Genomic DNA, 17457 nt, shown 5'->3' with positions numbered 1-17457 from the left:
TGCAGACCGGTGAGCCTGGTGGATGGCAGCTGTCCAGGGCTGGGCAAAGAGCCTCTCCTGGGCATCAGCAGCTCTCCCCCACCCTGGTAGGAAGGCCTCCCCTTTCCTCTCCACAAGGTTATGGAGGACGCAACACGCGGCCACCACCTCGGGGATGTTGGTCTCCCCCATGTCGAGGCGTGTGAGCAAGCACCGGAATCTGCCCTTTAAACGGCCAAATGCACATTCGACCTGGTTGCGAGCCCGGTTAAGGCGAGCATTAAACTGCTCCTTGCTCGCATCCAGCTGGCCGGTGTAGGGCTTCATCAGCCACGGCATCAGGGGATAGGCGGCATCAGCCACTATGCACACCGGCATGTGCACATCCCCAACCGCAAACTGGCGATGGGGGAAAAATGTTCCTGCCTGAAGCCTCCGGTACAGGTACGAGTTCCTGAAGATGTGGGCATCGTGTGCCCGCCCTGACCACCCAACACAAATGTCCGAAAACTGTCCACGATGGTCGACCAGGGCCTGGAGGACCATAGAAAAGTAGCCCTTTCGATTGATGAATTGGGCTGCTCGATGGGGCGGTGCACGGATGGCAATGTGTGTCCTATCGAGCGCTCCTCCGCAATTGGGGAAGCCGAGGGCAGCAAAGCCGGCCATGACGCTGTCCAGATCCGGTAGACAGATGAGCCTGTTGAGCAGCTCCGAATTGATGGCCCTCACCACCTGCAGAACGAGACAGACAACAAAGTGTTAGAAGGGGTGCCTTATGTCTTAGGAGGAGAACCCACCGCCCACCTTCCCTCTCAAACAAACAGCCCGGGAATCCCCTCCTCAGAACCCCCCCCCCACTCCCACTCCCACTCCCACTCCCACTCGGCCCTTCCTGACAGTCTCCCTTCCCCCCACCCCAAACTGTGACTGTCCCCAGACAATGACTTACCTCCATCAAGACGGCCCCGACAGTAGATCTCCCCACGCCAAATTGGTGTCCCACGGAGCGGTAGCTGTCGGGGGTTGCCAGCTTCCAGAGGGCAATGGCGACCCTCTTTTCCAGGGGGATGGCGGGCCGCAGGTGGGTGTCTTGCCGTTGCAGAGCAGGGGCGAGCCAGGTACACAGCTCCTGGAAAGTGGTCTTTCTCATGCGGAAGTTCCGTAGCCAGTCTTGGTCATCCCAGATCTCCATCACGAGCCGGTCCCACCAGTCAGAGCTGGTGTCAAACCTCCAAACACGCCTGTCCATGAAAAAGTTCGGAGGCAAGGGCAGTGTGGCTGCCGGACGGGGGAACCCCTCGTCCCTCTGGTCTGGGTCCAGCTCGGGAAGGAGCCTCATGATTGTCTCACGAAGATGCATGCAGCAACAGCTGCAGTATGGTGGTGTGGGGCCATCGCCTGCCCAGGGGCAGCTCTGGCTCCATGCCACAAATAAGGGTCTGCAAGCAGAAAAACCTCAAAAGAAAAAAGCTGCTGGGGTGTCCCAGGAAGCTGAGCACTCCAAAGCAGCACTGCAATGCCTTGCAAAATTCCTCAAGGGACAGCAAAGGCAGCTGCAGGAGCAGAGCAACGGGTGTTCAGGAGTGTCCCTCTCACCACGCGTCTCTGCAAAGGGCAGGCAGGCAGCACCCGGAAGGAAATGCTGCCCCCATGCCCTGGCAGAAGCAGTTCCGGGTGGCTTTCAATTTCGAAAGAGCGTCCGGCAGTCTGGACGCTCTTTTTCGAAATAGCGGATCGATCTTTCGATCTGCGCATTGTAGTCTAGACGCGCTCTTTCGAAAGAGCCTCTTTCGAAAGATGCTTTCGAAAGAGGCTCTTTCGAAAGAAGCCTGCAGTCTAGACACAGCCTTGGAGTGTTAATATTGGCAATGATAACGTGCTGATAAGGAAGAATATACTTGTTGCTTTCTGAACAGTCCTGTGTTTTTAAAGATGCAAGCATTATGCACCTTCCTTGGCGGCATCAATATGGGTGATCTACCCCACTTGCAGAACCATGGAAAAGTAGCACTTTCTGTTGATGTATTGTATAGCAAGGTGGGCTGATGCCAAAATAAGGATAATCACGCTGTCTGTTACTCCAGTGCAGTTTGGGAACCCCATTCACCATTTCCTGAAGATTGTTGAGAGTCACAATCCTGCATATCAGATGATTAGTGGTCCTACAGACTCCTATGACAATGTTTTCCTCCATGCCCCCCATGGATTTTCCAACTCCGAAATGATTTCCCATGGATTGGTAGCAATCTTGCATTGCAAGCTTCCAGGGAGTGATCACCATGCAGTTTCCCACACAAGGAGCAAGTGATGTGTTCTTTTGCAGCCAAAAGTTCTGCAGCCACTGCTCCTTGTCCTAAACCTGCTTTACGATGCGATTCCACCAGTCAGTGCTTCTTTCTTGGGCCTGGAGTCACACTCTACCATCTGCAGCTGCTCCGTAAATACCATCACCAACTGTTTTTCATTATGCTCCTCAGCAAACTGTCCTTGAAGGAATCCTTATGTCACCTGGTTGCTGTGGTACTTCCTGTAGGTCTGCAAAGATGGGTGAATTATGCATTCTGTATTTGCAGTGTTTTTGAGAATAGTGCAGAGCTCCATGGGCTCTACGCCTATGACACAAAGGGAAGACACCAAAGAATGCTGAACAAGTTTGGGGGATTTTTTTTAAAAGCACAAAAATTTGGGGGTATTGATGGCATTATGGGATGGAGAAGGTTACAGCATAAGAACTTGACCCCAAGCTCCAGAAATCCCTGGGGAAGTCCTTTCTTTCCCACAACACATTTTGAATATTTCCCAAAAAGACATTGTGTCAAATGGTGTCAAATGGTACATTGGGATGCTACTTGTGATGCACTGCACTTAACATTGATACAAACACTCCTAGTGAGTATGCACAGGGCTTATGTAAGCAGCCAAGCACACGTACACGAGCGATGTACTAACTTCAGCAGCTGTTCGCTGATGTAACTTGCGTCAAACACAATTTGTAATGTAGACATCTCCTAACAGTATATCTTGACTCCTTTAAAGCAAATGATGAAATTAGCAGCTAATTTGTGATTTGTGCCTTAGTTGGAATTAACAAATATATATGAAGACACAAATCTTTATTTGGAAGCTGTAGGGGTTCTATCTGGTGTTTTATCTTTTTCCTTATATTGCTGTTTTTAAGGAATTGGTGAAAACCCACAGAAGTCTAATGCAGGACATTCATGATTCCATTGTAAACAAAAATGACCAGAACCTGTATCTAATTTTTATTATCTACAAGGAAAGGTAATGTTTTTACATTAATTTTCATATTCTTTGGTGATAATCTACATGCAGTCCATTGACGTATCTCTCTAAAATTGAATACTTCCTTTTTATATGATGAGCATTTGTATAATTGAACTGAATTGATACGAGGAACAACAACAGTATGTGAAATGGGCTTTGAATAGGGAAAATACCAAGGAAGTGTTAAGAACATAAGAATGGCCATACTGGGTCAGACCAAAGGTCCATCTAGCCCAGTATCCTGTCTGCCGACAGTGGTCAGCACCAGGTGCCCCAGAGGGGGTGGACCAAAGACAGTGATCAAGCGATTTGTCTCGTGCCATCCATCTTCAGCCTCTGACAAACAGAGGCCAGGGACACCATTTCTGTCCCCTGGCTAATAGCCTTTTATGGACCTAACCTCCATGAAATTATCTAGCCTCTCTTTAAACTCTGTTATGGTCCTACCCTTCACAGCTTCCTCTGGCAAGGAGTTCCACAGGTTGACTATGCGCTGTGTGAAGAAGAACTTTCTTTTATTAGTTTTAAACCTGCTACCCATTAATTTCACTTGGTATCCTCTAGTTCTTCTATTATGGGAATTAATAAATAACTTTTCTTTATTCACCCTGTCCACACCACTCATGATTTTATATACCTCTATCATATCCCCTCTCAGTCACCTCTTTTCTAAACTGAAAAGTCTTAGTCGCTTTAGCCTCTCTTCATATGGGAGCCGTTCCAAACCCCCTAATCATTTTATTTTTTTATTTAAGTGCTGTTATTATTTTATAGAATCAATTGTTCATTTTTCTCCAGTGTCTTTTGTTGCTGCTTTTTCATTTACAAATAGCATCCATATTTTATATGAAATCATGTAACTTACTTTGAACATAGCTTCTGCCATACAGACTATCTCAGAATGCTTTATAGATATAAACAATACAGATACATAGTTAAAATAATTGGAGACGAGGAGAGAAGTAAAATGAGGCAGAAAGATACAGGCAAGGCATTTCAGGTGGCAGAAAGGAGGATAGTAAAGGTGTGTCTACACAGCAAATTTATTTCCGAATCACAGCCGTTATTCTGAAATAACAATGTGAGTGTCTACACAGCAATTTCGTTACTTCAGACGGCTTACTCTGACTTCTGTAAACCTCATTCTATGCAGAATAATAACGCCTATTGTGAAATAACTATTTCAAAATAAGGTGTGTGATGACGCCCCACTTCTGCTATTTCAAAATTGCCCCTCACCAGGGTCATTCTAAGTTATTCCTCCTGGGGCTCTAAATCAAGATAGCTCGTCGACATTAGGGAAGGCAGCCTCAGATTAGTTTTGAGGCTGGTGTAGACGTGAAGTGTAGACGTGATATTTCAACATAAGCTATTTCAGAATAACTATCCTGGATTAGCTTATTCTGAAATAACTGTGCAGTGTAAGCATAGCCTAAGAATGAAAGAAGAGTGAAACAGGATGGCGAGAGGAAGAGAGGACAGTCTTAGGAGCCCTTAGAAGGTGTTAATTAAGTCATTTCTGATCTGGAAATTGAAATGTTTGGGGACCCAATTGAGCTGTTTGAGAAGAGGTTGATGCAGTCACACTATGCTTGAGAGAAAGCAGGTAGATGTTCTTTGCTGGGAAGAGGTGGACTGGGGATGGAGTTCTGTGGCTGGGGGCTGGGGGTCGGGGAGAGGGAACAGAGTGCCAGTGGGGGGGGGGAAGAGTCCCCTGCACCCGCCTCCTATTAAGATTCCACTCCCCCTCCCTCCCCCCCAGAGAGAAGCCGGTATGCACCTCTCCCGGGGCGACCCCTGCCCTCCCGTGGCGCAGGGAAAGCCGGCGACTTCCTTCCCCAGGGCCGACCCTCCCCCCCCCCCCACAGCCAGAGAACCCCCTCACGTGCCTCTGCCAGGGCCAATCTCCCCCAGGCAGGAGAAGATGGCTGGCACTTTCCTTCTATGGGGCAGACCCCCCCTCCCGCGGCAGGGGAAGCTGGCGCATGGCTTCTCTGGGGCTGACCACCCTGCGGTGCAGGGAAACTCCCCCCGTGCGCTGCCTCTCCCAGGACTTACCCCCCTCTTGGCCGCAGGGAAGCCGTGCCCCAGGTAAGGCACTGGAAGGGGAAGAGAAAATGGAAGTGGCAGGGTATTTGGAATTTGGCGCTCCATGTAACTTGGCGCCCTAGGCGGCTGCCTAGTTTGTCTATAGGCACGGACCGCCCTTGGTGTTGGTAGGTGGTGACAGATTGAGGGAAGCGGTGATTATTGGAAGGATACAGGCAGTGAAGGCAAATAGAAAGGTGTAGAAGGGAACTACAGGAACAATTGTTTCAGTATGTTCCTTTACTCTGAAAGAAGCAATGTAATTTAAGGAAGCTCGCTGGAAACTGCAGATTTTATGAAGGAAGGACTGTGTCTAGCTCTGTTTGCATTGCAGTATAGATTAAAACATTAATTGAAGGGGAAAGATTATAGTTAGTATCACTTTTGAAGTGGACGCTAAGATTAAAAATGTGTTTAAGGGGGAGACTAAAAACAATGCAAGAACCCAGGCTTGTAAAGCCTGAAAAAAGATGGTGCTCACAGTTTAAATAAGAGTCATCTCTATAGTGTTGGGGTACGTATAGACTGCAAGCTTTTTTCAAAAGAGAGTGTCCACACCTTAAAACCAGATCAAAAAAGCGATCTACTATTTTGAAAGAAAGCATCCAGACTGCATGGATGCTCTCTTGAAAGAAAGCCCTGATTGCTATTCGCAGAATGGACCAGGGCACCTGTGCTTTCTTTGACTGCCTCTTCTTTCGAAAAATGTCCCTGTTCTGTGTCCACATGCCTTTTGTTGAAAGAGCTCTTTCCAAAAAGGTGTTCTTCCTCGTAATTTGAGGTTTACCAATGTCAAAAAACCCTCTGCGTTCTTTCAATTTAATTTCAAAAACACAACACAGGTGAAGTTTTTTCAAAAAAGGGCAGTTTTTTCAAAAAAAAAATGTAGTCTAGATATACCCTTAGAGCAGTTTGAGAAGAGTGGAATGAATCATTATTGAAGGGAGTAAGATGTTCCTGGTACAAACCTGGATTCTTTCTACTAAAATTTTACAAAAATCAGCCAGAGGGGACCATGCTGATCTTTGACTGCTGTTGAGAATTTCTTGCATTTACTTGTTAACTATTATTTTGACCAAAAGTGTCACGGAATGTAAACTCAATAAAAACCATTAAATCAGTTTACAAAACCCACTGTTGTCATAAAAAGAGCAGAAATAATTAATCCTATGCTAATCCTATATAACAGAATTTATTCATTACATCCTTTGAAATCTATCTCTTAACATTGTAAATACTAATGACTCTGATGCTGTAAAGCAGCAGTTACATTACCTTGCAAGCATGAAAGAAGTGCTTTATTGTGTCAGTATTACAGTGAATTGAAATGATTTTATAGCACTCTGCTTATGGCCCTTAGTATTTTTGAAATATGCACTTGATTGAAAAATGCACAGAATTAATTATATTTTGGAGGAGGCTTTTTAATATACATCAAGGGCCAAGTTATTGTGTTTGGATATGTAGATACAGCATCCACTGAAAGAAAGAATATGATCTATGTATATGTTTGTGAAGCGTGAACCAAGACTGTTTATTTTTTAACCCCCTGTTTGTTTTTTCTCTTGCTTTGTTTTAGAATGGTTATTTATGGACAGTACTGTAGTCAAGTGGAGACAGCCATCACCTGCTTAGACAACATCTCTAAGACAAAAGAAGATGTTAAATTGAAGTTAGAGGTATTAATATTTATTTTTATGTAGAAAAATATTTTGCTGCTCTCATAACTGCCCATTCTTACATGTGGATCTACTAGTTTCTCCTCCCCCCGACTTGTTAATTGGAGTAACTGATCAAATACAGGCAGTCCCCGACTTACGCGGATCCGACTTATGTCGGATCCGCACTTACGAACGGAGCTTTCTCGCCCCGGAAGTCGGGGCGAGAAAGCCCCGTTCGTAAGCTGCTCCGGTGCCCCTGGTCTGCTGGAGACCGTCTCCAGCAGACCAGGGGCACCGGGCGGGTTCCCGCGCTTCTGAGGCTTTGCCAGAGCAAAGCCTCAGAAGCGCGGGAACCGCTGCTGCTGCCCCTTGAGACCCGGTGCCTGTGGTCTGCTGGGGACGGTCCCCAGCAGACCACAGGCACCCAGACTGGAGCGGCAGCAGCGGCGGTTCCCCGCGCCTCTGAGGCTTTGCTCTGGCAAAGCCTCAGAGGCGCGGGACCCCCCCGCGGCTGCGGCTTCAGTCAGGGTGCCTGTGGTCTGCTGGGGACCGTCCCCAGCAGACCACAGGCACCCAGACTGAAGCCGCAGCCGTGGCGGGGTCCCTCGCCTCTGAGGCTTTGCCAGAGCAAAGCCTCAGAGGCGCGGCACCCCGCTGCCTCTGCGGCTCTGCAACCCCGTGTCCCTGGTCTGCTGGGGGGGGGGGGGAGCGCAGCTAGTGTGCTCCCCCCCAGCAGACCAGGCTTTTGTTTTGGACTCTGGGGCAGAGCAGCTGGGGCGCTGCCGATTGGTCCTGCAGCGCCCGTGGGCACTACTGGACCAACCCGGCAGCACCCCAGCTGCTCTGCCCCAGGTCCTGATTCAGCCGCTGCTGGTCAGTTTCAGCAGCGGCTGAATCAGGACGTCTGGGGCAGAGCAGATGGGGTGCTGCTGGGTTGGTCCAGTAGCACCCCAGCTGCTCTGCCCCAGGCGTCCCCAAGTCAGCTTCTGCTGAAACTGACCAGCGCTGACTACAGGAAGCCCCAGGCAGAGTTGCTCTGCCCCGGGCTTCCTGGAATCAGCTGCTGATCAGTTTCAGCAGCAGCTGACTTGGGGACGCCTGGGGTTCTTAAGTTGATTCTGTATGTAAGTCAGAACTGGCGGTCAGTTTCAGCAGTGTCTGAATCTGGACGCCAGTTCCTACTTACATACAAATTCAACTTAAGAACAAACCTACAGTCCCTATCTTGTACGTAACCCGGGGACTGCCTGTAGTCTTGTCACATAGAGAAAGAAGAGATCAAGTCCTGGCACCACTGAAGTCAGAAGAAGTCTTGCCATTGACTTCACTTGGGTCAGAATTTCACTCAAGAAGTATTTTTGTCAATAAAACATTTTTCTCATGGTGTGCTAGGTGAGAGTGAAGGTAGCTGAGAGTAAAATATGCTTATAGTTAGAATAATGTTTAAAGTCTAAACACTGTCTATAGGCACATCTCTGAACAAGGGATCATGTGTGAAACACACCACCCGAGGGGAGCCATAAGAGACACAGTGCTTCATATCCTCTTTGGGTTGGAGGGTAATTAGTCCTTTACAGGACACAGCGTACAGCTCATCAGCTTAGGTGAGGAAGTGAGCATGAAGGATGGGAGTTAGATTATCCCATCTGTGATAAATAGGCTTTCTAGTTTTTAGATTTACTAGTCACCTTCAAGTCATACCGTTGTCATGCCTGCTGTGCTGTTTATGCCTTCAACTGATAAGACAAAGGCTGTGTCTAGACTGGCAAGTTTTTCCGCAAAAGCAATTGCAAAAAAAACTTGCCAGCTGTCTACACTGGCTGCTTTAATTTCCGCAAGAACACTGACTTCCTACTGTCTGAAATCAGTGCTTCTTGTGGAAATACTATGCTGCTCCTGTTCGGGCAAAAGTTTTGCGCAAAAAAACCCCAATCGCGAAAATGGCGATCGGGGCTTTTTTGCGGAAAAGCGCGTCTAGATTGGCACGGACGCTTTTCCGCAAAAAGTGCTTTTGCGGAAAATCGTCCGTGCCAATCTAGACGCTCTTTTTCGCAAATGCTTTTAATGGAAAACTTTTCCGTTAAAAGCATTTGTGGAAAATCATGCCAGTCTAGATGTAGCCAAAGAGTCTGCTATTTGGCTGCAGTGTTACCCTTGAACTACCTTTTCAGCACTACCTCAGTGATTCTAACTACTGTCGCTGTTGCTCTTGTAGACATGCACAGCTTCACATCAACAAAACTCTGTGTGATATCTCTGATTATAGCATTTACTAGCCAATTAGCCCGTCATAAGACGGGATTTTCAGGTCTTCTCTCCTGAGTGCTCTCTCTCTCGTTCTCTCTCTCTCTCTCTCTCTCTCTTCCTACTGCCTCCCTCCCCCTCAGCTCTCCTCCACCTCCTGCCTCTCTCTCCGTCTCTTTCTTTCTCTTCTCCCCCTCCTGCCTCTCACTCTCCCTTTCTCTTCTCCTCCTCCTCCTCCTGCCTCTCTCTCCCCTCCGTCTCTCCCTGCCCCCCTTCACCTTCCCCTTCCCCTTCCCTCCCGCCGTGGCAGTTGGCTGAGTGCTTCCTGGTCAGCCGGGCTGCCGTGAGGGAGGGGGGGCAGGACGGTGACGTACACGGCCGGGGCCAGAGCTGGGGCCGTGTACATCACCGCGCTCCCTTCCCCTCCCACGCCGGGGGAGCCCAAACAGCCCCTTGTGCTGCTGGCTCCCCCGGCGGCCCAGCTGAGGGGCGCAGCACTCAGCTGAGTGCCACAGCGGGAGTGGAAGGGGGACGGTGACATACACTGCCCCGCCCCCTGGCCGTGTACATCACTGCCCTGCCCCCTTCTCCTCCCTCCTTGAGTGTTGCGCACTCAGCTGGGCCGCCATGGGGGAGGAGAGGCGGGGCAGTGCCATGGCGAGAGGAAGAAGGGGAGGCGGTGATGTACACGGCCCCGCCCCCTGGCCATGTACATCACCGCCCCGTCCCCCTTCCTGTCTCACCGGGGCTCAGCTGAACGGCACAGTGCCAGCGCCACTCAGCTGGGCCACGGCTGGGGAGCAAGCGGCAGCAAGCGGCCGTTTGGGGTCCAGCTGCGGCCAGTGGCTGCACCCCCACCCCTTGACAGGTCTGGTTCCTGCCCCCCTCCTCTCGTCCAGCCCCATGGCCCCCGATCCGCCCCCAGCTCTGCTTCCCACCCCCTCTCCCTGCCGGCCAGCCCCCTGGACACCCCTTCCTTGCCAGCGCTGCTTCCCTCCCCCCTTCCTCCGGTCCCCCCATCCTCTGCCAAAGCCCCCGATCCCCCCAGCTCTGCGTCCCACCCCCCTTCTGGCCAGCCCTGCCTCCCTTCCCCTCACTCCCCCTCCGAGGCGCGCTGCGCCGCTCCCAGCTGAGCAACGCTCTCGCCAGGCCCCAGCGGGGGAGCAAGCAGTGGCAAGCAGCCCTTTGGTGTCTGCGCTCCCCACGCATGGGAAGCGCGGACCCCAAAGGGCTGCTTGCTACCCTGGGCCCAGCTGACCGCCGCTTCTGCTGGGCCCACCTGAGCAGCGCTCAGCTGGGCCCCAGCGGGGGAGCAAGCAGCGGCAAGCGGCCCTTTGGGGTCTGTGCTCCCCATGTGTGGGGAGCGCGGACCCCAAAGGCCTGCTTGCTGCTGCTTGCTCCCCCGCCAGGGCACGGTAGGAGTGCCGCTCAGCTGGGAGTGGCGCAGCGAGCCACAGTGCACCACGCAGGGAGGGAAGGGGGCGGGGCTGGCTGGAAGGGGGGTGGAAAGCAGAGCTGGGGGGAATTGGGGGCTGTGTGTCTGTAGGGGATGATGGGGGGCGGAGGAAGGGGGGAGGGAAGCAGCGCTGGCGGGGGGAGGTGTCCGGGGGGCCGTGCGGCCCGCACCGCCACGGAGCGAGGGGAAGGAGGGCGGGGCGCTGACGTACACAGCCAGGAGGCATGGTCGTGTACGTCAGCGTTACAGACGCACAGACACTGGGCTACTATATATATGATACCACACTTCTCTGCCTTCTATCTGAATACTTGAAGAATGAGATCTGGTTCTGGATCCAGATCTTGAATATCTCAAAATTCATGGGTGTTCTGAGCCATAGATTTGGTCCAGCACACATGACTATGGAGATAATTTTTTCCTAATATCTAGGTGATCAAGCAAACTTATATTTTTACTTAAAAAAATTAGGAGTGTGTTTGAAATTACAAAATGTTTACAAAAATCACAGTTGAATCTTTAATTTTTGAAAACTAGGAATGTTCCAAGAGGGCCAATAATGGGAAATTTACTCTGCGGGATCTTCTAGTGGTTCCTATGCAACGAGTACTAAAATATCATCTGCTGCTTCAGGTACTTTATTTTTGAAGTTTAAAGTGTTTAAGAGAAAAGCTGAAATGGGTTATCATCAGGGATTGTTCTAATGAGGGTTCAGTGAGGACTGATGGTTATGTGGCTTTGGCTTGCAACTAATCTGTCTGGAAGTCAGATACGGTGTAATTCAGGCTCCTCTGTGGTGGTCTTTCCACAAGTTGAAGCACATCTGAGAAGAACAGTCACTTCCCTAGTATATGAGCCTCTTCATTTAATAGCTTCTGTAAAAGATAATTATGGCAGACTATGAGAGTGGTGGTTTTGTAATGTAGACCACTACCCGCAAAAGACTAAGCTTGAACAAAACTCTGGCATTCCATAAGATACTTTCCTGCTATAGTAAATTATAATAAAACCATATTTATTTTGAAATGCTTCTTATTATAACCCACAAAGCTCTTGGCTTCCACAGTTAGTCCTGTATAATGAGGATGGTGAGTCTTATAAATATAATTTGATAGCTGTTCCAGGAGACTCATTAGTTCAGCAGCAAAGAAATATATTACTGTATTAGATCGTCAGCCCTGCTGATGCTTGTTAAATGTCATTTTAAAAAGAGTTACTACTTGTATATGAAGCATAATTTTGACTCTGCAGTGCTTGTGTAGACCTACCACATTACATTTCTTCAAATATATCTATATAAATGCAGGTCATCAACAGAAAATCGGGGAAAAAAACCCACCAAAACAGGACCACTTTTAAAAAAAATATTTGAGACTTGAACCAAGGCAATATAATGAATTGTATATTATGAAAAAAATGATATGAAAGATTGTCACTCATAGTGTTTTAAAATGGGAGGCATTATAAAACCACAATCAGTTATGTAATGGGGTGTCAAAATATATTACAGTCCTTTCAGGAGCAAAATATCCACAAAATTGCTAGAAAAACTGCACCTATTTCCACCAATTTATAGAATTTTAGCAAGATACTATTTTTGGATGCAACATATGGTCCTCTTCTTAAAATGCAGTCAGAAAAACATAACTTGGGGGTGTCTCTCTTTTTTCTTTTACTTTTAACTAACCTGTTAATTTTTCTAGATTTTAGATGGCTATATGCATCTTTTTGTATATCAAATAGCATAATGGCATTGTCACTACTCTTAAGTAGAAGATGAGCTACATTTCTATACAATTTTATAAACCTGATTTTGGATTACATATCTTGACAGTATATGCAGATATTTCAAGAATATTTAGCTAAGTCACATATTTTAGCAGAAGATTTTTTCAGCATCTATTCCTACTTCCTCTTTGCAAACAAACTCACATTTTGAAGTTTTGACTAGTCATGTTACTGTTGGTAACATGAAAATTATCTAATATTGGTTTGCCTGGGCTTTCAGCATACACATAGTCAGGATCTGACTGCTAAGCTTAATTGTTACAAACATAGAATTAACTTTTACTGACTGTTTATTGTCAAATATTACTAATATTTAGGAAGGACAGTGCTCACACATAATACTTACCAGTTAGCTATTTGTGGTAATTCCTAATTTGTGCACCATTATAAATATAGGGAACTAGAAGATTTACCTGGTTTTGCTCGGATCCTTAATTATTTTTTATTTTATTTTATTTCATTTCAATCATTGTTCTTGGGTGGGGCTGGAGATGCGGGTTCAGTATGCAGGCTTCCCCAGGGAGAGAGGACTACCCCAGCCCTTTCTCACTGCAGCAGCTTGGGGCCAGGTGAGAAGCACCTCTCCAAGGCTGCTGCAGCTCCAGTGGACACAGCTGGGAAAAACGTGCATTTCTCCTGGCTGGGGCAAGTCCTGGTTTGTCTGCCCCTTGTGCTCCCCAGCTAGACTGAGGAATGGAGTAAAGGGTGCACTTCGCCTTCACTCCTTGATGAAGGGGAACTGTCATCAATGTTCCCGTACAAATGGGGGTGGGGATGGGATGTGATGCCCCAGGGTGTCTGAGGGGAGTGGGAATCTGAGGGCTGGGACATTACCAGATCAGGGGAAGGAGGTGAAGGGTCACGTGCCTAGTCAGCCTCTTTCATCTGCCTAGTCATTCTATCTCTTTTCAGTATGGTTTTATGCTCTCCTGTATGTGTTGGGGGTAAGGAGCTTCTCCAAACTCTGACCTTGCTTTAAGTTGGGATAAGAGGAAGCTGCATACAAAATTGGTTGATCCTAGCTCTTACCGTTTAGGAGGAGTTCTTGAACAAACAGACGAACAAACAGACGGATTCTCTCGCTTGCTCACGGACAAACTCACTCTCTCAAATTTATAGTAGATATAATAGAGAAAAAAGTAAATTATAGGGCTGTTATCCATTTAAGGCAAAAGTCACAAATTTTAAGAGTAACCACTGTGCAGTAATCATTTTATTTCAGTGATAAATATGTAAACTGATTGGTAACTGGCTGAGTGAGCAGTTGTCTTAAGAAATATTCCTGCATTTTGCCAAATAGGAATTGGTGAAGCACACTACTGACCCAGCTGAGAAGGAAAACCTGAAGCTGGCACTCGATGCAATGAAGGTAAGTGTGACACGGTAGATAGATGTTTACATCCTCACTACCTGTTAAAATGGTTGGGGGCATTTTTCAGCACACACTGGAATGCAGTGGTGAAGTTCATAATATATTTTCTGCTGAAGGAGGTCTTGCAATTCATGATAGATCCAGCAAATATTTGTTAACTAGCCACAAACCTTCCTGTAAGTAGGCTAAATCAAATATATTGCTAAAGGCTTTTGGTAACTGATTCAGTAGGTTTTAAATGATATGAAGTAGAGATGACTGGTTTCTATTTACTTTTAACATTCCAACTTTAACATTCTGTCCCATAGTTTCCATCCTCCTAACCGTTTGGGGAAAAAATGTGCCATTCCCACTTTTACTGGCATTTTACAAAATGTAGTAAAAATTTCATTGCTGCAGGTCACCTCAGATTTTGGATAATGGTTTCTTAGCGAGATAAACGCAATTCTCTTTCTTCACAACTTATATCCAAGTAATACCTTTCTTGCCATGGCTTAGAAAGCATTAATATCTCTCCTAGTGACCGTTACTGCATATGCTATTGCAAATGGCACAAGCAAATGCTTTAAAGTAGCAGTATCTCATTGCATGTTTGGTGCTTCATCTTTCTGCAGTCTACAATTCCCTCTGCAAATAGCTGTACTCTGTCGGTTTCCTTTTCTTCTGATGCTGTGCATTAAGTTCAATTATGGTTCTGGTTCTCTTTTCCCTCGCTATCCTTCTCTTGGTTAATATATTGGATGATTGTTCCATTTAGCTGATATTTTCTATTATTTTTTGCTCTTTGATATTACAGATTATAGACTGTTGAGGCTATACAAATAAGGATAAACACCTTCTGTTTAATAGAAAAAGATAAGCAGCTAATTTACTAGCACATTTAATGCACAAATACAGAAGATATTCTGGTCCATGTCTTAGGATCAAAATGTACCTTAACATTTCCCACATTCCAACATTATAGTTGTAAGAGACTAATTTTCCAGTGTCAGCTAGACCCATTATTATGCATGGGAACTGAGAATTAATATGGCTGTTGGTCTGCTATAATATACCTTCTTTTTTGCTATATTTGCATTGCTGCCTTCTCACTGTATGCCTGGGTCTTGAAGTTGTAGATATTTGGGCACCCTGTTAAATCTAGCCCATATTACTGCACATATGAGCAATTAGAACCTCAACTGGGTTAAATTTTTTTACCCAGGTCTGGTTGTCATCAGATCTCTGCAATTATGTGCAAATGTCAAGACTGAAGGACATATCCTATTCCCTGAGGGTGCGTCTACACAGCACCCTAAACTTGAAATGAGATGCATAAATTGTGCTACGCAAATTGCGTATCTGGTTTTGAATCTATTTTGAATGAGCTTATTTTGAAATTTGGTGTATCTACACAGTGCCAAATTTTGAAATAATATGCTATTTCGAGACATCCCTTAACCCTAGTGGAATGAGGGTTACCAGGATGCTGACATAGCATGCCCGTTATTTCAAAAAATATTTTTAAATAATGGGCGGCTTGTGAAGACGTGGGGTAGCTATTTTGGGATACCTCTGTTATCCTGAAATAGCTGTGCAGTGTAGACGTATCCTGACTGAAAGAGAAATTCCACCAGGCTGGAGCAAACTACCTTTAACTTAAATACTGGTTCTTGTAGGTGGCAATGATCTTATTTGCCTGTTAATTTTTTTAGCCCAGCTGATAGCAGTGCTTCTTTGTTTCTAGCTGATTTGGGGTGGGTCACGCTCAGTCTCTCCTATTAGAACTCTTCCACTTCGTTTAAATAATTAAATATCTACTGAAGCAGGGCCTTGAACTTGACTCTTTGATATCCTGCCTGCTTTCTCTCACCACTGGACTGTTGGCTTTTTTGGGAGTCTTTTTTTTTTTTTCTTCAAAAAAATTCCAAAGTTCTAGGTTTCCTCTCAGTGCAGAATGTGAAAATGTTTAGAATTTACAAAAATGTTACAGATGAGAACACTGTTTTCTGTCCAGCTGTTCTAGAACTGTTTTTTTAACTTGCATACTTAGGTAGGTATATCAGCACATTCTGAACACTTAAAATAACTTTTAAAACAGTCTTATTGTGTAATTTTAGGCAAAATAAGGATGATAAATACAGTTACATAAAAATGCATTGACATTTTTCTCACAGAAATATTCCCCCTTCTTTTTTTCTGTCCTTCAGGACTTGGCTCAATATGTAAATGAAGTGAAGAGAGATAATGAAACCCTCCGTGAAATTAAACAGTTTCAGTTATCTATAGAGAATGTGGTATGTAATAGGCTCTATTTATATCCTTGTTTATCTCTGCTTTTCACCATTGTTCTACTTTACTGATATCTGGCTGCTTCTTACCATCTTGTATTATACTAGAAGCATGGGTAAAATTCAGATATGTGTATGTGGTGTTCTTTTGGCTGGCCTGGAATGAAATCTGTACACAGTAACTTCCTCTCCATTTTCTTAGATGCACTCGGGTAAATCAGTTTTGTTGCACAGTGCCCAAAATCTCTTGGTGAGTGACACTCTAGAGAATAAAAGGGGTTTATTTATGTCTTATCGTTCTTAGTAGGACCAAAAGGTGGTAAGTTTCCTTTCACTCTTGTAGAATCTGGCTTTGTTGACCATACTGACACTTGAATGCCACGTTATCTTAATTCTTCTGCTGGCATATATATGTTAAATATAGATATGTTTTTGTTTTTAGAACCATTCTCTCTTAACGTATGGAAGACCACAAGGTGATGGTGAAATAAAGATGACTACATTAGACAAACGTGCAAGACAAGACAGGTGAGAACATAGATACTTGGGTTGTTAAAGGCAGAATTTGTATTCAACAAATCCTGGTAAAATACAGCATAGCATAGCCTGTTCAAATATGGTGTTAGTTCAGGAATTCTTGTGCGTACTTCCTACTTTCATTGTACATGCATAGTACCTATTGACATTAATGTAAAGGAAGTAAATTTCAAAGTGGTTCATGGGAAGTCAGCCATTACATTAACATCAAAATCCCTGTGCACCTCTTGTAAAAGTATTTTAAGTGGCTTATGTTTTGTTACGCAGTAATTCAATTGCTAACTTTCAAAATCATAAGTGCTCCACGCAATGTTTTATATGATAGTATATTATTTTTAAAAGCATTAGTATACTGGCATACTGATGAAGTTTTTTTAACCCTTTTATATTATGTTTTCATAGGCATATCTTCTTATTTGATCTAGCAGTAATTGTGTGCAAACGGCGAGGTGATAATTATGAAATGAAGGAAATAATAGATCTTCAGAAATACAGAATCACAAATAATCCCACCACAGATAAAGAAAATAAAAAGGTATATGCCACTATATTAAAGATTTGAAATCTGTAGATCTTGACTATATAAAATTTTCTGCAAGCACACTCCAGCAATTTGTGTAATAATTTATTTCAAAGCCATATAGTAACAGAAACGCACTGAACATTGTGGTTTAAAGTAGATGACTATTAAAGGGTTTCAACTATGTTAATTTTTGATGTAATGAAAAACTATGAGCCATTATTAAACTGAACAGAGGTGCAAAATAGTATAAG

General features: G+C 45.5%; 1 protein-coding gene and 1 long non-coding RNA gene across 10 annotated transcripts in view; one reads left to right on the top strand and one right to left on the bottom strand.

The window, feature by feature from the left end:
• The window catches only part of VAV3 (vav guanine nucleotide exchange factor 3), a 248862-nt gene that overhangs the window by 115206 nt on the left and 116199 nt on the right, over window positions 1-17457 (top strand). For all 8 annotated transcript variants that reach the window (XR_016350269.1, XR_016350268.1, XR_012905973.2 and 5 more), the window contains exons 8-14: window positions 3161-3264; window positions 6935-7034; window positions 11254-11349; window positions 13805-13873; window positions 16066-16152; window positions 16589-16674; window positions 17086-17218. Coding sequence is in view for 5 of the 8 variants with exons in the window: in XM_075936644.2 (XP_075792759.2) it covers window positions 3161-3264; window positions 6935-7034; window positions 11254-11349; window positions 13805-13873; window positions 16066-16152; window positions 16589-16674; window positions 17086-17218 (675 nt within the window). In the remaining 3 variants the exon portion in view is untranslated. The remainder of the gene's footprint in view (window positions 1-3160; window positions 3265-6934; window positions 7035-11253; window positions 11350-13804; window positions 13874-16065; window positions 16153-16588; window positions 16675-17085; window positions 17219-17457) is intronic.
• Window positions 1838-17457, bottom strand: part of LOC102458603 (uncharacterized) — a 155560-nt gene continuing 139940 nt past the window's right edge. The window contains exon 3 of one of the 2 annotated variants that reach the window (XR_012905975.2): window positions 1838-2517. This is a non-coding gene — a long non-coding RNA (uncharacterized LOC102458603). The remainder of the gene's footprint in view (window positions 2518-17457) is intronic. The other variant, XR_016350271.1, reaches the window with a different exon arrangement.

The sequence above is a fragment of the Pelodiscus sinensis genome, chromosome 9, assembly GCF_052426305.1.
Source record: "Pelodiscus sinensis isolate ZL-2025 chromosome 9, ASM5242630v1, whole genome shotgun sequence".
Lineage (NCBI taxonomy): Eukaryota > Metazoa > Chordata > Testudines > Trionychidae > Pelodiscus > Pelodiscus sinensis.
This window is presented reverse-complemented; position numbering and strand designations above follow the sequence as displayed.